At 34.9% G+C, this 24,942-nt stretch overlaps 2 protein-coding genes and 2 pseudogenes across 2 annotated transcripts; 2 read left to right on the forward strand and 2 right to left on the reverse strand.

Annotated features, from left to right (window-relative positions):
• Positions 1-866: 866 nt before the first annotated feature.
• LOC120203030 lies at positions 867-24,857 on the reverse strand (annotated as a pseudogene).
• LOC120203032 (protein indeterminate-domain 14-like) lies at positions 3,544-4,252 on the forward strand. Its single transcript, XM_039203403.1, has one exon. The coding sequence runs from the start codon at positions 3,557-3,559 to the stop codon at positions 4,070-4,072; it is 516 nt and encodes a 171-aa protein (XP_039059334.1). The 5' UTR covers positions 3,544-3,556; the 3' UTR covers positions 4,073-4,252.
• On the reverse strand, positions 15,107-17,549 carry LOC120203017 (annotated as a pseudogene).
• Positions 20,455-23,033, forward strand: LOC120203031 (mediator of RNA polymerase II transcription subunit 30-like). The gene is made up of 4 exons (XM_039203402.1): positions 20,455-20,937; positions 21,132-21,224; positions 22,284-22,428; positions 22,642-23,033. Exons 1-3 carry the CDS (start codon positions 20,542-20,544, stop codon positions 22,380-22,382), a joined length of 588 nt encoding a protein of 195 aa, XP_039059333.1. The 5' UTR covers positions 20,455-20,541; the 3' UTR covers positions 22,383-22,428; positions 22,642-23,033.
• Positions 24,858-24,942: the final 85 nt, after the last annotated feature.

A 24,942-nucleotide genomic window follows, 5' to 3' on the forward strand; every position in this document is an offset into this window, starting at 1 on the left:
TTTGTGAATGGAGAAAACTGGGTTGGGAGGGCCACTCTCGCCTATGCAGTACCCAATTTGGATTAGTCGGTCAATAGATTGAATACCAGTGATTAATTCAAAAAAATGTCCACTTACATAATGTATTTTTTAAAATTTTATATGGATTTATAATCGTTATAAGAGTTAAAATAGACGATTGAGATTAACTCTTTATTTTTTTCGACGAATATCTTTTTATTTCATATTGTTAATCCAACAGACTATTTTTTTTAAAAAAATGTGTAAAACTAAAAAATTCTACATTTTATAATTGTATCCAATTACACATATATATACACAGGGGTATGATCTAATTATTTATGGTAAATTAACAAAATTTATACCATTTTAGGATCGTTGGTGATTATACAATAATATATATTCTATATTTGAAATTGAACGCTCAATCATCCTATTGTAACCGCTGGTGCTCGAACTCGTGAGATCTAGGAACAACAACGATTCATTTTTGTAACACCTCAACCCGTGCTCGACACGAATACGAGTCCGAGGTGTCACATTGACTTGTCAAAACGTTTACTCTTATAAGATAATTGAAAACTCAAATTTCACATTTCAAGAAAACTGAATATTTTACATTAATTACGATCATATGATTTTACAAACCGATCAGAGAATATCTTATTCAAATCTTTAATTACATGCCAACTACATTTACTATAACAAAATACATATAATTACATTCTTTCCTGATCTGATCTTTAAAAAGGATAAGCTGACATGTCTTGCTTATCTTTGCTCCTTAATATTCTCGGAAACCTACGTATGAAACATTTACACGCTAAGTCGATGACTTAGTGAGGCATATATAAAACGTATAATATAAACTTTAAATGCTCATCAATACATAAGCATTCATATCATAACAACATACAGAACCATAAAACATTTCATATAAAGAAATACACATACATATCATAACAACATACAGAACCATAAAACATTTCATATAAAGAAATACACATACATACATACATACATACATACATACATACATACATACATACATACATATACCATCATGATCAATATTAACATTCTTATTATTATCTCTATCATTATCATTAATCCTTTCAATCATATAATCTGGTTCTTAATCTTTATACACCTCATATAATACAGTTCACAAATCAACACACATACCATCACATACACTTTATTTATATTATCTCTTTTAATAGCCCATGTACACTTCTGAGAACTTAAGGCATGTGAGTGCATTGAGGTTGTGCACAAATGTTGTCACCACAGCTCGTATAATTTGCACTGAGTGCCATATAAAATTATCCCGAATGACCATGTAGAAATGTCCCAAAGGATCACATAGAATTGTCTCTAAGGACCATATATATGTTTCAGATGACCAAATATATGTCCCGAAGGACCGCATATATGTTCCAAAAGAACACATATATGTCCCGAAGGATCACATAGAACCCTCGACTCTTGGCATGCCAACTATACCCCTAGCTCTCATATCACATAACATGAGCATTATCATTTATATTTGTCATATAATCACATAGTCACACAAATAATCACGTAACTTATATCATTTCACATGTATTCACATGGCTCATATCTTATAGCATATATCACATGTGAATATAATCACTTATATCGTATCATATAACTTATGTCACATAGGCATATAATCTCATAACTTTTTATCACATAGTTTATGTAACATTTTCATATGGTCACTTAGATCATTGTCTTATAACACATATCACATAACTTCATGTCACATAACATGTAATGCAAGCAAGGTGTATTAACATATACATGTAATCACATAGCATATATCATATAACTTATCCTTTATCCTCTTATGTTCACATATCAACCCATATAGTTTAAGCAGATACTCTTATACATATTTTAATATAGTCAGTATATCAATACAATATATCTTATCTCACATATTTACATAATCATCTATATCACATAAATTTTATACTAGTTTCATATATTCACTTAGTTAAGCTTCACATAGTTTGTTACCTAGACATTTATTATCATATGGTTTCATATATATTTACCATACAACTAATATTATATGTTAGAATAATTACTTATGTCAATATCTCATAGCTTATATCTGATTCTCATATATATATATATATATATATATATATATATAATATATATATATAAATGCTACTTAACTTATCTCATTCTTCATTTAATCACATAAGTACATTGTATCAGTTTACATAGATCTAATTCATATAACTTATACCTTGTTATCATATATTCACCTAAATCATTATCATACAATATAACATATATCATATAGTTCACTTAACTTAGAACATTTCATAGGATTCATATTCATATGTCACATATTCACATAATTACTTAAGTCGGTAACACATAGCTACGTAATTCATAACACATGGCTTACATCTTGTTCTTCTATCTTATCATAGACATATAGACACATAGATCCTCATTACATAACTTATATTACATGCCCATATAATCATTTATATTTATACCACATAGTTTATATCACTTTCTCTTGTTATTACATAAGTCATTATTATTTACATAGTTCATGATCATGTAACTTATATCATAGAGTCACATCACTACATAAATCATATCACATAGCAAAGAACATAACAATACATATTCACATACTAACATCTACCAACCATACTTATATTCATGCATTCATAAAATCAAAATATAGAAATAGACTCATCGCAAGTCTAATTTCCATATAATCATATACTATAATCATCATATGCACTCACCTGGGTCTCACTAGTCACAACAACACTTATAACTCTTGTACACTCTTATAGCTTCAAATCGTCTTAGACTTGCCTTCGATCGATATCTTTGAAATGAGCTCACGATTTAGCTAAAGGAAGAAGAAGAGAAAATATTTCCAGATACTTCTTCATTTCCTATTCCCACATATATACTCCACTTAGGATATTTTTAATTCATCTTCTTATATAATGACCATTATGCCATTCTATCTTTCCATCTTTACTAATCAATCTCACTACTATCATTTCCAATTAAATCCCTGGACTTTTCAATTTTTCCAAAATTAGACACAAAGTTTTAAAATCTTGCACTTTGGTCACTAGCCCGGTTTTTGGGATGTTACAATTTTGACCACTGAGATAAGTTTATTCGTACATATGGATTAAGATCTAATTGTAACAAGTGTAAAATTTTCATTTTTTGGATGATTGGATAAGTAAAAATAGACGAATATGATTATTTTTTTAGTAGTTATCTTCTTATTTTCTATTGTTAGTCTCGATCACATATTTTTATTCATCTAATTATCTTGAAAGAATGTAAACTAATTTGATCGAGTCCAAAATACAAGGATGGATTGGTCATTTCCAGCATTAAAGATGAGTTGAAGCCATTTTGCTTGGTAAGGAAGGGTAAAAAGGTAAAATCAATAGAGGCGGCAACTTGTTTATATATGGCCGAAATTGCTTTCACCCTCCATTATTATTATCTCTCACAATCTCTCTGAGGTATGGAAGATGAAGATCAAAAGGTGCTCCAACTTCTCCCTACTCCACTCCCCATTTCCTCATCGACCCAGATTTCCTCTCGCTCCTCCGGTTCTTCGTCCCTAAGGTACCGATCCACGACGGCGGCGGCTGCGGCGGCCGCCGTGGATCAATTCGAAGGCCCTTCACTCGACTTGCAACTATCCATCAGCCTGAGGCCAATCCAACAGCCGTCGAATTGCGTGATAAAAGGTCCCATATGCGACGCAACGGGCAGCGTGGAGTCGTTGAAATGGCAAGCGGCGGAGCAAATCCGGCTGGCGGCCATCGAGAAAGCCTACGCGGAGCGAGTGAGGGAGCTGACGAAGAGGGAGATGGAGATGGCTCAGTCCGAGTTCGCTCGGGCGAGGCACATGTGGCAGAGAGCAAGAGAAGAAGTGGAGAAAGTCGAGAGAATGAAAGAGAGAGCGACGAGGCAGATTGATTCTACGTGCATGGAGATCACTTGCCAGTCTTGCAGGCAAAGGTTTACTCTTTGAAAAATCACTATTAAATCTCAATGTTTTCCATTTATATATATAAAAAAAAACCTTGTTGTTTTATTCAAAGATAGATGAGTTATTTTATTATATATCCCATTCTCCATGGCTGAGCTGTTCTTTCAAGGGTTTGAAACTTTGGATTTAAGTAAACAAAACAACACAATTAATAAAAACCTATATATATTTGAGATTCCAGCAATGGGTTTTGCTTTTACTCTAATCATGAGATCATACATACATACATACATACATACATACATCATCTTAAGATCATATGCATCTTTTGCTTTACTGTCATGATGCCTGCATGTGAAGAAGAAATCAAAGTATAAACAGATGATTTGTTGATTATAGGTTTTGAATTGGAGATGCCAGCAAAGGGTTTTGCTTGCATTTCAATGATCATATATATATATATATTGAAGTCTATGAATATATAATTGATTATGCAGAACAAATCAAAGTTTTAACAGATAACTTTGGAAACTGAGATTCTAGCAATGGGTTTTGCTTGCAATCTAATGGTGAGATCGCATATATATATATATATATATATATATATATATATAATATATAGGGTTACATCTTTTAGGATTGTTGTAGGGGAAATCAAGGGCTCATTAATTCATATTTTTTCCGGTGAATATCTTTTCGTTTCCTACTGTTAATTAAATAATAACGATTAAGGTGTAAAACTAAAAAGTTTTGCACTATGTAATCAGATCCTAGCCCTATATATATATATATTAAGATCAAGAAGTCTCCTACTTTCTTTTAGTACTTTACCATCATGATGTTTATCGGGGATTTAAATAGTGGTCTGTTATCGGAATAGCGATAGTGGTGTCATATAAAATCATTATTACATGATTGTGATACTCATAATGATCATAATAACAATCGTTGTATTCGCAATCGCATACTCATAATGATCATAATAACAATCGTTGTATTCGCAATCGCGATAAACACGATCCAAAACTCAATTTAAATCCCTGAATTGCCTGCTGCATATATAGCAAGGAATCAATCAACTGCTGACACTGCTGCATTATTGTCCTAATATTTTCGTTTGGTGATACATTATTGTCCTAATTGCCAACATGCTTTTTTAGCACAATTTCACACAAATGTCAGATATTATATATGCATTTTTAAAACTTTTGAAAATGCAAAAAGTTACTACTGATATCAGGAGCAAATAGGCAGGCATATCTTATCTGCTATAATTTGCAAGATTGGATCATGTGTTTCACTGATGCTATTCCCACTATCAAAGTGTAAGGCTGAAACCTATAAAAAAATATGTATTTATATGTAGACCAAACTCATACTTCTTTTAGGGTTAGATCTTGATAATTTTCATTTCTCTTAAATATTCGTGTTTGTCACTTATTTAATACATATTTCGATATAATTAAGATATAATCATTTAAATATATATCGTAATCAATATATATGATGACAACATATCGAAAAATACCCTTATTTGACACATATTCAAGCAACATATATGATCATCTATGACAAAAATGTAAGATTAGTAGTATCATTACATATTCGATGTCCAACACTCACTACTCGAGTACCGTATACGATCATCAATGATGAATATTATATTCGACACCTATGACAAAAGAGTCATGCAGTTTATGTGATCATTATATATATATATATATGTGTGTGTGTGTGTATAACTGTTGAAACTCAGTACAGAAAACTTGGCATTGATGAGTCAAACCTGCAACTAAAGAGTCAAGTTTCAGAACCTTGATTTTGATAGAAAGGCAAATGAATGAGAACAAAAAGTTCAGTAAATTCACCAGCAACAAGACAGAACAGTCTGTATGCCACTTGTTTTCAACTTCCTTTTAACTTTCTTCGCCCATCAAAAAAACCAAACACCCACCACTCATCCGATATCCCAAAGCAAAATAACCGGGCATTATTTGGTTAAATTATGATTTTGGTCCCTTTATTATTTAAAAAGAGAATCCTAGTTTAATAATAGAAGGACCAGAATCATAATTTGATTTGTTTTGGTGGGCTGAAAAGCATCAGTCAAGTCAAGAGGAGTTCAACAGTGAAAGCTTTAATTCAAGATGTTTGTGACAATGGAGTTATAGCTGGTTTTTGTCAGCAACCTCCAAACATTACTCTCATGGAACAGAATTATATGTAATATATAAAAACAAGTATATAGATATAGTACCGGATGAATGAAAATAGATGAATGAGATTAATCATTATTTTTTTTGCCAATGAATATTTTCTCGTTTCTTATTATTAATCTCAAACATCTATTTTCACTTATCCAACAGTCTTAAATCTATGTAAAATTGCACAAACCGAACGACTTCAGAGGTATAGGAATTGATGTTATTCCTTGAGGTCCCGGATTCAAGCACCTGGAATGACATGGGTATGAGCATTCAATGTCAAATGGTTTGTATTTACCCCATATTAATAAAAAAATCTATATAAACTTAAAAGAGTTTTGTATCGTATAATAGGATAATACCCTATATATATATATTCAATAATTTAAGACATTGATTTTGATGATTTTCAAGACTATCAACAGTGTTGGAGACATAACCTAGTGGGGGCAAAGGATTATGGAGTTTCAAAATTAGGCCCTCATGAAAAGTACATCTTTATTTTCCCTTCAAAGTGATGGAAAATACCCTTTATGATTAACTTAATTATTAGTTTTGAGCCTTCTTTTGGTTGCAAGAATCTTCCAATAGATTTAACCTAATTCATCATCTAAAAGCAAATTAGCTTTTGTTCCCAAACAACAAGTGATTTTTCGGTTATTCGAGCTATGTTGTTCCGAATCTTCATTTCTTTTAAAATATACTTATTCGAAATTTGAGAAATGTTCGAACACGAATATAAAAATAAAATCTTTTGTGTGGTTTCCATATAGATCATGAAAGATTTCAAAACCCTAGACACATGTAGACATTGGTAAAGGGGATATCATCCTTCTCCAACTAAAAAGAATTCAGGGTGCGTTTGGTTCACGTAATGGAAGATTACCAGTGGGAATGTAAGATTACTATGGAATAGGATTACTGGGAATGTTGTATTTTGTGTTTTGTTGGCTTAACAGGAATGTAAGATTACCGTGTTTGGTTAAAAGAATAAAAGATTATTGGAATGTATATTTGACAAAATTGTCCTTATTATATATTTGTTTTTTTAACAAGTTGGAAAATATTTATATATTTTCTTTAAAAAATTTAAATTCATAAAATTTATATAATTTTTTTTACAAAATTGAAAATATAAAGAGGTTTAATGAAAGGGTAAAATTTTATTTTAACTCCTGAACTTCATATAAAATTTTAATTATAGAATTTTTTTGTAAATCTAAAATAGTTTAAGGATAAATTTGTAATTTAACATTCGTAGAATTTTTATTATTTAATGACAGAAAAATGACATTTAAAAAAATTAAGGGCATTTTAGTCCAAAACGCCGGGAATCCAACAATATCTAAGGAAATGGAGGTAATGACATTCCCGATAATATACCTTTAAAAATACACTATTGGTAATCTTACATTACCGGGAAGGAGATTCCCGGGCTAACCAAACGGGGGAATGTGGATTCCATTCCCATGAGAATCCAACATTCCCCCATTCAAACACCCCCTCATTTCTTAGGAACGTATTGACTGTCTATTTACCTATGATTTTGGACGGTAAATGAGTCGAGTCGAACTTGAGTATTACTGAGTTCAACCTAACTCAAAAAATATAAAATCGAGTTCGATTCAAAAACTCGTGAACTTAAAATTAAGTTTTTCGAGTCGGGTTGTAATTAATTTATGGTCTTTCTTATTTTGTTGTGCATTATCGCCAAAAGAACAATTCATATTGATGGGAGACCGAGGGCTGACATATGACCACTAGCAATACAGGTCCATTTGTCTTGTATTGCTTATTTGGTTACAATCATAGAATTGCAATCACCCATCAGTGTCTTCCATAAAGTCGAAGTGCAGGATAAAGCTGTAGGGACAACCCTAACCAAAACAATCAAACTTGTCATCATGACACAACCTTAACATTTGTCTTCTCACATTTGTCCACTTATTACCATCTGCTGATACTGTTTTTATGTTCCTTTGATCATACGATCATCTGGTTTAAATTCCTAGCTTTAATCCCATCACTTCTACACTGATATGAATTATGAACAAGGGATCATTATGTTATCGGATTTTGAGTTGGTAGAGTTTGTGATTCGAATTTTGTTTTAATTCGGTTCGAAAAGCTTGCGGATGTAGAGGTTCTCAGGCCGAACCATGAGTGTATGGATAGACACTCCATTGTACGAATCTTGTTGCACATCGAGTTCGTACAAAATTATACTTCTTATGTTAGCTTTTGATTGCAAGTAATTAATCTTATAAATAGATAATCGAGATCAAGATTACTACTAAACAAAATCTTAGAATATGCGTGAGGTCTTATAGACACCAACCCTTGTAATTTTGACATTATAGTCGGGGACGAAGCTAAGATCAAATGTTGAGAGGGATAAATTACTCAAGTTCAAAATAATATGTACTTACTAGGTATTTAATCTGAAAATTGGAGGGGCAAAACTCTACTTGTACTTCAATTTAAACTAATAGGAACCTAGAATGCTATTAGACCAAAAATTTTGGGAGGGGCAAGAGCCCACTCTCTATGTACCTTCTTCTCTGATTATAATGAATTTCTTTCATCTGCCTGTGACTTACTTTTACTATTTTTTACATAAATCTTAGTATTTTTATTTTCGGTCCCGTTTATTTTAACCGTCGTTATCTTTCCGATCATCATGACATGAGTTAGTATTTTCTAATGATCTTTTAAACTTCCATGATCTATAGATATGTTTGGACACAAATATTGTACATCAATACTCGAATACTATCATTCTAAAAATTATAGTACGTATGTTCGAATATGTATCGAATACATGTACGGAACATCGATATCCGAATATGTATCATACAAAGAAGATGGTGGGAAGGAAAAAATATCATAATCAAGAACATGTGGAGACGTGGATCCTTGCCATAAAACTATGGGGGGGGGAAGAAAAGAAGAAAATTAGGGTTGAATTATAAAACCAAAAAGTTTTAGGGTTCACAATGACAACAAACACACAATAATGGGGCTTGCAATTGCATGGGAGACTTAAACTAATCATAACAAAGAAAATATTCCCATGTCCCCCATCCCATCTTCTTCTAATTATTATGACTTTAAGATAAAAAAATGGTCAAGAATATTATCATTGAATAAAATAACATGTAGGGACCAAATTGATATTTTTTTGACATGTAAAGTATGGAAGAAAATATTTTTTTAGGTAGTGTGATTGTTACAATGTACGTCGAAAGACGTTTGGATGATACGATATTTTTGTAAAGATGCTCGAACGACATGACATCTTTGACGTTATCTAATCGAATTTATCTATTTGTAATTGTCAATATTAATTCTATCGAGTTATTTAGAATTATAATTAAACTAAAAGGATTGAATAAGTATTAATTTCTTTTGATTAATCTCGATAAGTACATGTTAGAATCTGTTCAAAGGTAATTCTCAACTATTTGACATTAAACGCTCATACCCTTGACATTCTTGGTGCTTAAACATGTGGTATCAAAGAATGACAACAATTACCTTATTATCGATTCTGTTTGATTCGTACGAATAAGTATTAAAAATTAAATATATTATTATATCAATTAAAAGATAACAACATTATAATATATAACTATTTAGCTGTTATTGATTTGATTGATAATATTTTTAAACTAATTTAAAATTGAAAATTTTGTTTAGTGACCAAAATAGAAACTCGTTTGTAGTTCAATGACGAATAAGATATTTTACCAAATAAAAATGCGGTTCACTTCTGTTTTCGGCTTACCCAAAACAGCGGGCAACGCTTTAGAGCTAGGGCTTTAGGACCAATTGTTTTCTCCGTACTACAATGGCGGATCTTTCAGAGGAACCGAACCCTAACCCTAAATCGACATTCACGAACCAAAATCACTGCGAAACAAAGGAGGAGGGGAGGAAGAAGTGAAAAAGAAGAGTGAATTCGAGTTCTGCAAGGTCTGTAAGCTGAATCACAACCAAGGGGCACGTCATAAGTATTTCCCTAACCACAAAGCCGCTCTCTCCGCTTTCCTCTCTCGATTCGAAAATAAGATCAATGACGTTCCTTTCTTCTTGAAAAACCCTACCGTTCTTCGACCCGAACACGCCGATCGCAATCGATTTTGGTGCGTCTTCTGCGATACTGCTGTTGTCGAGCACAATAGCACTTTTCTTGGTAAGGATTTTAATTTGAGTTTTTTTTTAACTTTTACATTCTTGTAGATTTTAAATCATTAAATCAAATAGAAGTATATTTGAAGCTCGGCTTAACTTAGTTTAAGTAATATGGAATTTACAGCCATTTAGGATTAAGTTACTTAGAGGATATAAGGAAGATTGGAAATTAGAAGTTTGGATTTGATGAGTGAATATATCTTCAAAACATACCGCTAGTTCGTATACGTCGTTTAAATTTTGGTTTAGTCCCTCTACTTAAAAAGTTCAAAATTAAATCATCATACTTTTTCGATTTAAGAATTTGAGTCCAGTTGTTATTTAAATGCTAATAGTATCAATGATTAGTTTAGGATTTTTAAATTGTGAAAGTTCGAGGTAATATTTTTGAATTATAGGACTAAATACCTAATCTCTATCTTCCATTAACTTCAGGAACTGGCAACATATGTTCACCAAATTTAGGGGATTTGACAAAGATTGCTTTGCCTTTCCTTTGGTATTTCAGTGATTTAACTGTAATGGAATTGTTTGAAAGCTAGTCTAAGTGTTTTTGGTTCTTTGAACAGTGAAAATGCTATTAACCACATGGCGGATGCTCATCACCTGAAGAATTTGGAGCATTTTATCTGGCAGTATGGTGGAAAGATGGAACAATTGGACAAATGTAGGATACTGGAAACCGATCTAACTAAGGTACGACAGTTAAATTGTTCTAAAGAAAGCTTGGAAGATTAATTATGTGATGGAATTTCATTTTTGATCATTGTAGTGGGAGAAGAAGTGTGAGTTGTTGAGGGATGAAGCAGTGGCTGCTCCTATTGAAGGGTCTTGTGCAGTTGAATATGGAGCTTCAAATGATATCCACAATACTGTGAACTTTAAAAAAACTGATAATCTTGGACAAAATACTCTTAACAGTCTTAAACCATGTTATTCAAATGCTGTTTTGCCTTTACAATACAATACAAATGAGGTATCAGATATCTAATTCAAGATTCCCTGAAGTTGCAAACTTTGGGTCAAGTTTTCATGAGGCTAACTTTTCTTTGCATGCTGGTGTGCATTCCAATACATGTTTGTTGAACTCGGATGATTTGACAGGTATGAATAAATGGTTATTTGATATTTTCCTTATTAAATCTAGTTATAGTTATTTCCCTGATATTTCAGTGAAACTTCCTTGTATGAAAATGAGAATAAACTGACTTACTAGTTTGTTCTCTGTGTTTTGTGATGATTTTCCAGCTAATAGCAGTAGCCAACAAAATCTTCTTTACAACAGTGGAACATACTCGGGGAATGCTGACCTGAGCAATGTTGGGTTAAGTTTATTATCCCATGCTCTTTCCTTATGCAACCAATCTTATTTTGTTTCCACGAAATTGTTTTATGAGTGTTCTATGCTGAAATTTGAAATCATCACATAACAACATTTATGCTGATTATAAATCTTCTTTTTGAAGCTGTCCCATAAAATCTTTATTCTTAGTAGAAATCCTTTTTCTTGTGTTGTTTGATGGTAATTTTATAGAAAAGTAAGAAATCAGAGGGTTTTCTTAACCGCTTTGTCTTTTTTAAGAAAAACATTTACACAGTCCGTTAAGCTTGTGTCTTTTTTATCTTCATGATTATGCTATTTCATTTCTGCTCCATATTTATTTTCAAAAGAACACTTGCCTCAATTTGTAAAAACATGTGCATTCTAGTATTTTACATATATGTTCATTATTTTCTTTGAATGCATTCTTCTCCAAGCCAGGTCTTTACTATTTAAAATTTTCTGTGGGGCTAATTATCTTATGTTTTTGAACTTTTAATATAGTACTGCAAGCCTGTTGTACAACAAACCCATCTATGGGGGGTCCTTCTAGTTTGTTTAGTGGGATTTCACAATGTAGTTTCTTTGTATATGATGTTTTAGTCATATTCTTCACAAATATATACTCATCAGGTCTGCCAAGTGTATCAACGGGCAAGTATGGTGAATGAAGAAAGCAGTTCCCAGGGTAATGCTTTAGTTACATTTTGGTTTCATATAATTATGTTTCCATTCCATGTCACTTTGAAACTAAAATGTAAATAATGCGTATGTTAAAAATTATACTATGGTTTTCTGGTTGCTAAGTGGAGAAATGCTGCAAGGAAAAATATTTTTTCTCATCGTATTTTTTCTTCAGGTTCGCAGATCTTAACTCAAGTCTCTTCCATTTCAACAGTAGATGCCGCAGGAAATGTGCATTCTGGAGCTCCCCCTCCCTGGCTTGAGGCAGCTGATCAAACTTTGCTAAACAATCAAGTAAAACCAGCTTTAAGTAGCTTTATGTCATCAAACAAGTCATGGAAATCCCGTAAGTTGAATCCAAAAAGGGTTGGGGCTTCTTGGGCTGAAAAGCGAAAGATGGAGCTGGAGAAAGAGAAGCGAGGGGAGATTGTGATGCTAATTGGCTTCCTAATTTCGGTAGAGTTTGACAGTCAGGTAGCAGGAAGGAATCCAGAAAAGAATTTGAGATTGAAAAACGGAAGTTCCTCAAGGTTGAAAGCCAATAGTGCAGAACTTATAATGGCAATACTAAAGTCAGCTGAACTGGTCTTTGGGTTACCTTGTTAACAACAAAAGGGCCTATTAGTAGAATGTCTTTAGTTTGCTTAGAAATGCAACCATTCAACTGCATCTTGAGGATCGACTTTAGTTTTGAAAATTCTGGTGAACAATGATTGGTGATCATGCAAGCAAAGACAACTCATGTGAAGCTGTCTGTCAAATAATCAAGTAGTATTCTTTTGTTTTCCCCTCTATGGTGAATGTAATTTTTCGCTATGAGAGACTTTGAGGAAAGAGAGGAGTAGGTCATGGATTCGTGGCGATTTCACCCTGTGATATTTAGCAACTGTGGTGTCCACCACCTACGGGTTTCTTTAAAATGAATGTGGATGGGGCTATAAATTTTGATTGGAGGTGTACTCCGGGATGCTGAAAATAATAGGTTGAGTTCTTTCTCAAGAGCGACTGGTCCAGGCCCCCCGATCCTAGCAAAGATTCTTGCTATCCAAGAAGGCTTAAACTTGTTTATTAATTCAGAGTGGAGGGATAAGGGGAGTCTGATTTTAGAGAGTGATTCATCTACTGCTTTAAAGTGGATAAATAACCCGCAGACTAGTCCGGTTCACTATGCTGATTTGGTTAGAGCTATTCAGAAGACTATGTTGCAATTCAATGTTATAACTACCCTGGTTAAGAGACGTACTAATGATGAAGCTGATGGCTTAGCAAAATCTGGTATAGGATAGTGTCAGGAGTCGTTTTTGTTTCGGTTATTTAGGAGTCCTGTTTTGGGTGTTTGTACGGGAACCTATCTACTCTATCTATTCTATTTCTGGTTGTAATCCTAATTTCTGGTAATAAAATTTAGGCACTCTTTTCCTCCTTCCTATGACTATCGAGTTTTTCGGAACTTGATGGTTATGAAGGGTTTTTTAATGAGACCACATTCTTATAAAAAAATATTTAGCAACTGTGGAGATTCCCTACGTGTATTCTTTTGTCCATCCTTGAAACTTGTGTACAGATTACACCTGAATTAATGGTTTTCCCTCATTCTTTTACTTGTCTCATAATTGTATGTATGTGCCTATCTTGTATGTTTATGGATGATGTATGTGGTGATAATGTTGAAAATATTGGAAGCTCATTCCCCATATTTTCTCCATGATTCTTATAGGTGACAGATTGAAGAAATCCATCGGAACACTTCCTTGACCCCTTGTGTACATTTTTTGTCTTGAACTTTTGTCCGAGTAGGTGGTATGTACTAGTATCAAGTCATGTTGGTGATTGTTGTATAATGTAATGATGAATAGTTAAGGTTTTGTGTTTGTTAATGGTAGTAACATGAATGTTCATAAGTACATGATTGTTGTATGATGTTATGATGAATGGTTAAATATGTTTTCAAGCCCCTGAATTTGTATGACCTTCATGTGTTTCACCATTTAATTACTCTATCGCCCCTCCTATGTTCTGATTGGTGGCAATTAGACCCTCGAATAACCTGATTGGGAAATCTAGTTATTAGTAAAGGTTCACAATGAATTACTAGAAACTATCTAGAAGATAATGGTATGGAAAATGAAAGGCAAAGTCATAGTAATAAAAACAGCACGAGGTTCAATTTCAGGGGACAGAATCAGCTAAGTTGTTAAACACATTTGAAGAAAATTGTGGTTTTAAAAAAGGGAGGCAGCTCCTTGCAGGATTCTTTTGACAAAAGTGCTGCAAACAATAGCCCTTCCAAAGGGCATATTTACCCCAAAAAAGAAATTCAAAATATAAATTAAAAAATATATGAAGAAAAAGAATTTATCTAGAAGATAATGGTATGGAAAATGAAAGGCAAAGTCATAGTAATAAAAACAGCACGAGGTTCAATTTCAGGGGACAGAATCAGCTAAGTTGTTAAACACATTTTGAAGGAAAATTGTGGTTTTAAAAAAGGGAGGCAGCTCCTTGCAGGATTCTTTTGACAAAAGTGCTGCAAACAATAAGCCCTTCCAAAGGGCATATTTTACCCCAAAAAAGAAATTCAAAATATAAATTAAAAAATATATGAAGAAAAAGAATTGTTTTGATCTTTAAACATTCTTCAGGTTCACAGATACGTCTGACTTGAACTCAGTTTCCGAAGAGGACCCATACTATCCGCAGATTCCTGAATATAATAACAACTATGAACATTGTGCATTCTTCGTCTTTTGCTGTGTTCTTCGTTGTCATTGAACCGTAAGGGTGCTTTCCTATAGGAGAACAAAATTTGTAATTCCTTATATTCATCAAAAAGAATTCCTAGGTTTCCTGTTTTCTTTGCTGTCGTCTACCGTAAACAAGCATCCGGGGTTTCTTGTTTACATTCTCTTCTTCGATAACAGCTTGTCCGGCAGATTCTACCCTAATATTTGGTTTCCTTTCCTGAACTGTTTTGGTGATCACTTCCATTTCTTTCACCTGAGCTTCAGTTAATACCCGAAGAAGGTCCAATGGTGTAGCTGCAGGATCAAGCTCCAAGTAACCCTTAGGAGCATTTAAACCTTCTTGGCCTGTGAGCAAATAAGAAGGGACCTGGTGAGAAAATCGAAACAACTCTTCTCTTGGAATCATCCGTGTTTTACTCCGTCCGGAATGCTTCTGAAACACTGTCTTGAACCCAGGCACCTTAACGAGTGGTGCAACAGCAATGCCCTTCTGCTCATTGTAATCTTCAAGCACCTCAACCATGTCATATCTGTGTATCACTTCATCAGGTGTAAGCTCATTCCAATCAGTGGACCAGTTCCTATAGAGAGCCCAAACATCTCCCTTACTTGGATATATTTGAATTGTTCCTTTCCGGCCTTTCGACCACTTCACCTTGTGCGAGAATGAATTGAGAGACCTATTAACTTCAATTTGCCTACCCAGAAATCCCCACTAGTTTTGTAAAAGCCCGAATTAATCCAGTTTAGCGGAGCCAGTTCGGCATTGCTTTTAGAATTAAGCCAACTCTCGCCGAATGACTTTTCAGTACGATCCTGGTCAAAATCATGAAAATCGGGATCTGGAACATTCATGGACATCGATCAGGTTCCTTCGTAGCAGGACTGACATGAGAATCAACAATGTAAGAACTTTTGGGCTGAATGCTAGAATTGATATCAACATACTTCAAGGTTTCATGTGCACCAGATTTCATACTTACGGCATCTTTCCCATTTCCTTCATCCTTATCATTGGTCCCCTCATCAAAAGCCTTTGGTTTACTCGAAGCAGCTGATAGAGAAGCCAGTTTCCATGATTTTAGTTTCTTGTTGATTTCTTTCTTAGCCAATTCCATCAGAATATTCCGTGTTTCCAGCTGTGAAGGCTGCTTTATGCTATTAGTTCTAGAGATTCCGATAGTATTTTCGAAACCACTCTTTTGAAAACTAGAAACACTAAACCCTTCATTTCCTATGGCTGACTGATTTCCCATCTCGATTTCATCTATGTGCCTCTTCTTAGGTCTTTGTTTCTTTGCCGCAAAACTAGAAACAGAAGCCGAGGACCCGGTACCTAAACCTGCCACGATTTTCTGAGAAGGATGAAATTTCTTGTGCAAGTTTTCATCTCTCTTTATATCAGTCAGTAATTCATTGTGTCCACTCTTTAATGTTTCACCGGCTGAATGAGTAACACCAGAAGCTTCAGTGGTGAAAGAAACTGGTGAAGACACATTTATGTTACTTCCCGGTCTAGGGAACACGCCTTTTTGAGAAATTTTTGTAGATAAACCGGAAAATCTCGCCTGTCCAGCACTATGAACTTGGCGAAACTTCTGTTGCTGCATGAATTCGGAAAATGAAGTATACTTACTACTGCCATTTACTGTCGGGGCTGGTGTGTCTCAACAGCGAAAAAGGGTGTGCGACAATTGATACAAGGAAGATTTAAGTTGACATAAACCCTAGAGTACTCAAAATGCATCTTACAGGCATTGCAGGTTGTCCAAAAGGTATCATTTGTCACCGTGCGAGGAGCAGGCTTGGAATAAGTAGCATTGTTACGACCACTGGTGTTTGAAATATTCTTGTCGGAGAAATTATGGAAACCATTACTACTGGTAGTCGCTGATGAAGATGATTTCCCATGCGAAACATTAGTATAACTGCCCCTCAAGTTCCGTTTCTGGTCATAAGCATTTCTCTTTGCTCTATCAGACAACAAATTCCAAGCTTCAGATAGAATTTTGAAAGCCCCATCCGCACCTACAGATTTATTTTTGTCGGGATGAAGAACAAGAGCCAGCTTCCTATAATGTTTCCGAATTGTATCCTCGTCAGCAAATGGTTGAACAGCAAGCACCCTGTACCAGTCGACCTCTCCATTGATCTTTTTATCCGCGGATATGTACACATCGAGAGTTGCAAGCAACTGAGGAAGACCATCAAGCTCAGGATACAAGTTTTGAGCCTTCAAAGCAAATCTTTTGGCACCAACAGCATCCATCTCTGCAAGTTTTTTCTCAGCGAGCTCTTTAGCTCTAATGGCCTCGTCTTTATTACAATCCATTTTAGTTATGCTAGCGAGTCTCTGCCTGCGCTAACCACTTGCTGTTTCTTTCTTCAGTTCATTATCTGATTTGTCATCGAATACGATATCAGAACAGATTCTAACATTAAAAAAAACGAAGTACATGCATCAGAAGACACCAAATGTTGTTTAACCCAATATAAGGAAACTTTTTCAGCAGAAAAGGAAAATAATAACACAATTTTGTTGATTTGCAAATTGACTGATAGATACAAACAAAAAACCAATGATACCATTTAATTGATCAAACTCCATATATTCAACAGACCCGTAGAAGGTAATTCGAACTTCCAAAAGAAGCATACATCAGAGTTGGAAATCAAACACATTAAACAAAATGCCTTTCATCCAAGAACAACGCAAAAGGAAAAAGCTCGGGAAGGCAAGTCATTGAAAAGTCTATGAACTTGAGTACCAAACTCGTGAAATAACTTAAACAGATATGGAAGCAACACACTGCATAACTGAAACAACTAATAATGCACAGGATGGTCGTTCGCTGAAAACTAAAGGAACTAGAATACCAAAATTTTAACATAAGCAAAGTATGCTTGGAAATAACACATCGCAGAAAAAAATGTAATTAAATGAGAATTTATTAGTCAAAAGAAGCCGAACTCATTCATTTTGGATCTTAACAAACTTCACCGAACTTTTGAAGCAATCATGTATTTGGAGAAAACATGTTGCAGAAAGTGTCCTTATCAGATAATTCTAACTTAAAAAGACAGAAAATGCAATGGAGGTCATTCATTTTACATCATGGCGTACTCTAGTACCGAATTTTCAACACGATCATGATGGATATCGAAACACATTGCGGAGACGTCCTCACAATGCCATAAGGTTACTGAGAATATCACAAAACATTGAAAGAAAAACTTTATATCCATCAAGTTACAGATTCTAATGGCTTCATTTTTATCCCTCCATAAAATTCTTCAAGAAGCTAAACATATGATAACTCAGTTTCGCCCCTCGGAAAACTGAATTCTTAGTAAACTCTTCAAGATTTCACTTCAAACAACAAAACCAAACACCATCAAAGTTAAACCCAACCCACATTGAATGAATAAAACAATTTAAATAGAAAACCGACAAAAAAATGAAAATAGAAGTTCAAGTTCATCGATAAGAACAATTCAACAGTCTTTGATTGAGATTGCCAATAGCTATAACCAACAGTTAACGATTTTCACGTTCAAAATTGTCAAAATTCAGTAATTATTATCTGATAAAAACCCTAAAAAATCTCTATCAGAAGTACACAATCAACGGCTTTAAAAAAGGATTCATATTGAGTTGCATGCAAAGCAAAACAAAAAGAGTACTAAAACGTGAAGAAAAAGGGGAAAAGAAAATTACCCATTTAACAGAGAATTCAATATGAGAGAGGGCATTGAAGAATTCCCAGTTTCGATTTTGAATTCGTTTCCTGCGAATAAATAAAAATCCCCAAAACCTGAAATTTGATAATTTTCTTAATTTCTGTAAAAAAAAAGGAGAGATTTTTCTTAATAGAAAAAAATTATATTTTCAATTTATTTGTAGGAAAAAAAATTATATTTGTCATTCATCATTTAAAAAAATAGAAAAAATACAGGTTATGATGTTAATTAGGGATGGACATGGCTCGAGTTTTTTGTCTATCCGACCCGATCGGAGAACAATGACTCTTCCACTCGAAATTCGACCCGACTCACATAATATATACCATCTACCCGATCTGAACTCGATTCGACTTTTTGAGATAAAATTCGAATCTGACCCGAAATAAAAAAATATTTTTTATTCAATAAAAACAATGATTTAATTAAAAAAATAATATATAGAGAAAGTTTTATTGTAATTATTCCTAAATATATAAGGTAAAATCATATTTTTTTCAGGTCAGATTGAATCAGGTATTTTCACTTTAAACACGAATTCGACCCGATCCGAACTCATTTTTTTTTATAAAAAACTGATCCGATCGGGTCAAAACCATGATCCCGTGCCCATCCCTAATGTTAACACTTGATGGATAGTGATTATACAGGAGCAATGTGTGCAGGAATAGCAGGTAATCAACACGTGGTCGTTCATTATTTGAGGAATGCACTATGCTAGTCCAAGAGATTGTATAATCTCATAACGATGATGTTGACATAAAATTATGTCACGTCATATTTAAAATTTTTAAAAAAATTTAAGTTAATTTTTAATGATGTGTGACTAAAAACGAAACTAAAATATATTATTATATATAAATTTTAAAAAATAATTAAATAATCAAAATCAAATCATATAAATAGTTAGATAAATAAATATATTGTTTACCCTTATTTATATAGGCATAAACCTAGCCATTTTACAAATGATAAAAACTATGATCAAACATCAATAACTATTTATGTAGTTTACTCAAAATTTTATTATTCGTCGAAAGTTTTTAACATCGAATTAGATAGTTTGTTGTATTTTGAGTAAAGTACACAAATGATCATTTAATTATAGGATATCCCTTTATTAAGTATCTCGATAATTAAAAAATTATAAAATGATCTTCCGATTATATAGTGTTGTTTTGTTGAGTTCATTGACTATTAAAACTTACAAAATGGTCACATAATTATTCATTATGTTTCAAATTCGTTCTTTTTTGTTAAAAAATTGACGATATTCTAAGTTAAACATTGAAATACTGACTGTGATATGATAAAATATGATCCTAGAATCTCAAACGACTATCATATCTCAACCATCATGTTAACGTTCAGCTTAGATAATCGCTAATCTTTTTAATAAAAAATAATGAATTTAAAATACAATAAATAATTAAATAACTATTTTATATTTTTTAATAGTTAAATTACTTAACAAAATAACATTATATAATTGAACAACTATTTTATAACTATTCATATAGTTGGAGATACAAATTTCTCCATTTGATATTTTCTCAGCGACCAAACAGTAAACAAGGAAAAAAAAAGTAATACGAAACCCAGAAACCCTTCATTGAAAAAAAAATGGAAGAAAATAGCGTTGTAAGTAGCACAACAACACCAACAAACAGCAGCAACAAAACGACGCAGGAGCTTGCATCGGAGGGCCTAAAACATCTAGAAGAAACCATCGAAGCCGCTTTTCAGATTCTCTCTTCCATGAACGACGAGCTTTGCAACCCTGCCTTATGGTCCACCACTCCTACCACCAGCGCCGCCGCCGCTAACGGCCCTTCTCTCTCCAACGGCGCCGTTTTAGGAAACGGTGATTCGTCCTCCGACGGCAGCGGCGGCCATCACTCGGAGACGGGGGGAGCTGGAGGTAGTGGCAATGGCGCCCTCGATGAGGCTCGCCTTATGTATAAGAACTCCGTCGCTGCTCTTCGCACTGTGCTCACCGCTATTCCCAATTCTCAAAAGGTATTGTAACGAAGTTTAGGGTTTTTTTAACAACTCAAATTAGGAAAATTTTCATGGTTTGAACTAAACAGTGTTTCAAATTGTTGAGTAGGAATCTTGGGTTTGTTTAAAATTCAATGTTTTTGCGACGTAGGGAGCCTTTGAAAGTTTGGATGTGGATTCAATTCTGCAATTTCTTTTTTATCTTTAAATAGGCAAAAGCATTTGAAACGGGTTCAACTGCGAGTAGCCCTGCAGGTGAAGCAGATATCGAGAAGTTGGAAGAGCAAGCCTCGAATCTCAGGAAGGTATTTGCAGTGCAAATGTTTGTAATTTTATGGTATTTAAGCTCTGCCTTTCACTATAATCGAGCTGAGCCGATCTGGAATAGTGATAAACTCGAGCTCAACTTAAAACTCACTGCTTGATATCGAGTTCAATCAAGTATCATCCTTTTAAGTTTGAGCTCAGCTTGAGATATTAATGAACTACTCAAGCTCCACTTAATTGAGCTTGTTTACTCGAGCTCGAGCACAAATTAAGGTTTTACATGTTCAATTTTGAATATTTAAAATACATATTAAAACTAAAAAAGCTCAATTGCGCTCGCAAGTTATTTGAATTGGGTATTATGATGCTTGAATTCGACTTCTTGATAGCACAAGCTGCATGAATTCAGGTCGATAATTACCAAAAGGAATCCAATTTTTCCCCGCATCGAACACAAGTCTCTTGTTTACACCCTTATTTCATATCCCTTAGAACAGTTGTGGTAGTGCCATTCACTCTTTAAAGTGAGCAAGATTTGGGCTCCTATGTTATATATATTATTTTCGCGGTTTTAAACTGTTTTAGCTTAAGTTTAACGCTATGATTTTATCAAGTTTTGAAGGCATAGGGAAATTGTGATCGTTTTAAGCTTTTCTAGCGAGTTTCAAATATGATTTCTTTTTGCTTTTTTGCATATATTTCTAGAGCTTAAACCTCCATTTCTCTTACCTGTCCACTTGCTTCTCTAAGTGGTTGCTTTGGAGCAGGGCCGGCTCTGGGAATTTTTTGGCCCGGGGCGAAATAAAAGAAATGGGCCCCTAGTTATGCAAAATCTTGTAGTTCTAAATTAATAGGCACTATGGAAAATATTATGGCCTGCGCGGGCGCCCCTCCTGCCTCGTCCCCAGGCCAGTCCTTGTTTGGAGAATAATATTCCAATACCCATATATCAGGGAAAATGTGGGCTAACGTTGGGGATCGATTAGCTGATCGTTTTCTTTATAATGCTGCTGCATTTTGAACCTTAATCCGTGAAGAAACACAGTTTATTAAATTTATGTACAAATTCTACTAATCTGGAAATGACTTATTTGTAGGAGCTTGCAAACAAGAATGAATATATAAAGCGTCTAATTGATCAACTACGGGAGCTTATCATAGACGTATCGACTTGGCAAAGTCCTTGTTCCATGTAAAACTCGGACAACAATCGAGTTATCTTGGCTGCTGATACCCTCGGAGGTAAGCATGAACCCATATATCTGCATTGAGTGATGACATTGTTGTCTAGATCTCTTTGATTGACATTGAACTGCATTTTCTTGCTGTTAGTTATTGGAATTTGAAGGGTGGTGGTTCGGCCAATAGGAAAGAAATAGAAAAGGAAAAAGAGCCGTAAAGATTTCCTTTTCGATGCCTTACTATATATATATATATTGACATTTTTATTTGCAGGAGGAGTATGAGCTTCATTGCGGGTGGCGCTGTATTCAAGCAATAATGTGTCTCTCTTATGGAACCATTTGGCATGGTTTACTTGGAGGAATATTGCCTGTCGAGTAGTTCGATATTATCTCGAGTGGAAGTAAAAAAAAACGAGATGTTCTTCGTAATCGATTTTTCATTATTAAGTACATTCCTATACTACTACCAAACACAAGCAAACGTAAAATGCATGGATGCTAAATCTGTAATGAGAAGACGCAGCTGATTCAAACACAGTTCTTTCACCAAAACACTGCAGCTTTATTGCATATTCCTTGACAAATTTTAATTTGAGAACATACATTTCTAAAACCTGTAAGAAAATTTAGAGGGGGAACGAGGTTTTGAGTTCAACCGGTTACGGATTAGAAGACCTTGTTGTAAGCGATGATCGCGTATCTACAATGGCGGATTTGTCTGCTCCCAACTTGATGGCCTCTTTGCTAGCACTTATAAACCGGGAAACGGCTCCCCTCGTGTACTCATGAGCTTCTTTCAGTGTCACTTTCTTGCTCATCTCATTAGGGAAACTGCTCAAGAAATGGTCGCCGATCAGAACAGTCGCCAGGTGAACTATCTCACTCTGAAACTCAGAGAGACCAGCATCTTCTTTGGCTTCAGTTGTCCTCGGAGGTACAACATCTGGCAATGTCTCTGCAATAAAATTCAAAGGCAAAAACTTTATCCATGTTCTTAATTATTACATGTCTTTTTTAATTGTTAGATATGTTTTTCACCAGTATGCGATTCAATAATGAAATAAAATACCAGGACAATCAGTTCTGGGAGTGGTTAACTCCCCAACAACTCCCTCAAAAGTGCCAGCCCAAGCATCTCTATGGGTTAAGAAATTGGAGGAGAGGTTGAACATTTTCTTTATTGTTGCTGGGATTGATGAGTGCTCAAATTCTGAGCTTGGAGTTGGTCCATTTGGTCCACTTATCACTGCACCACAAGTTTCAAGCATTAAGCATGCAAGGTGGTGGTCGATAAGTAATCCGACAGTTCGAGCCCGAGTAACTTGCCGGTGCCTTTTTGATCCAAGGAGAGACCATAATAGTTGGTACGCGAACTCCGAGCCGGAGTAACTTGCCGGTGCCTTTCTTGATCCAAGGAGAGACCATAATAGTTGACAGGCGAACTCCGAGCCGGTCGAACTTGAAGAACGAAGGAGCAGGGTTGGTGTTCCCGTCCGAACTTGGGACAATCACGAACGGTGTCTCGACCTGATCATAGAAACCACCACGTTCATCATAAGTAATCACCAAGAGTGTCTCGTTCCATTGAGGGCAATGTCTCGTACGCCTCTTTCACCAGCTTCTGATTGTTGGCGACGTCGTGGGGTGGATGGTCGTCATTCACGGGCTATCCTTTGAGATCGAAATACCTCGGATCGATCACAGTCAAGCTCTTAAGCTTATCACCTCGAGCATCTTTCTTGAACTTAAAATCTAACTGATGGAACTTGAAGACATACTTTAACTTCCTCAAGTTCCTATAGAACAAAGTTGTGTGAATGTTTTGGAAGTAAATCCCAAAGTCCCTACCATTTTCATGGAGTGATTCAAAGATCGTTTTTTGAAGGTACCCTTGAGCCAATTGTCTCTTAACATGACTGGTCGAGCCACGGGAAGTGGCCGAATACACGAATAACCGGTTCGGTTGAGTCAGACCGGGGATTGACGAGAACCAACGATCAAACACTGCAAATTCCTTCACCAGCTAAGCGTAAACCGGCACCGCCTCCGTTCGAAACCCTTTCATCACGGTCTCGGAGAATTTCGGCCACACGGAGAGCGCCTGCTCGACGAAGCCGGACATGGAAGGGGATGTGGCTGAACCGAACACCTGTTGCTCGACGGCTTCGAACGAGTGACCAGATCCGGATCCGCGAACTCGGCATCGTCGGAGAAACAAATGGATTGCGGGTTCGGGTTCTTCGTCGAAATGGGATTGCATTCGTCGCCGGTGACGCCGTTGATTGATGGGTTTATGGATTTCTTCATCCACCCGACCATGTGATCGAAGGATCTGTTCTCCATCCCTAAAACCACTATGGTCTTAATGAATGACTGTTGCTGGGCTACTAATGGTGAAAATACAGTGAGGAAGAGGAAGAAGATGAAGATGAATGAGATTGGTCGGTTGTTTTTGGATTGCTCCATTGAAGCTCTGAAGAGAAAAAGGCTGGTCTTTTGATTTTCTGGGTAAAAGGACTATCCTTCTGGGTTTTTATAGTAGGTTTCTAGGAATCCAGACACTAAAAAATAT

This window comes from Hibiscus syriacus, unplaced genomic scaffold (assembly GCF_006381635.1).
Source record: "Hibiscus syriacus cultivar Baekdansim isolate YM2019G1 unplaced genomic scaffold, ASM638163v2 tig00009013_pilon, whole genome shotgun sequence".
Lineage (NCBI taxonomy): Eukaryota > Viridiplantae > Streptophyta > Magnoliopsida > Malvales > Malvaceae > Hibiscus > Hibiscus syriacus.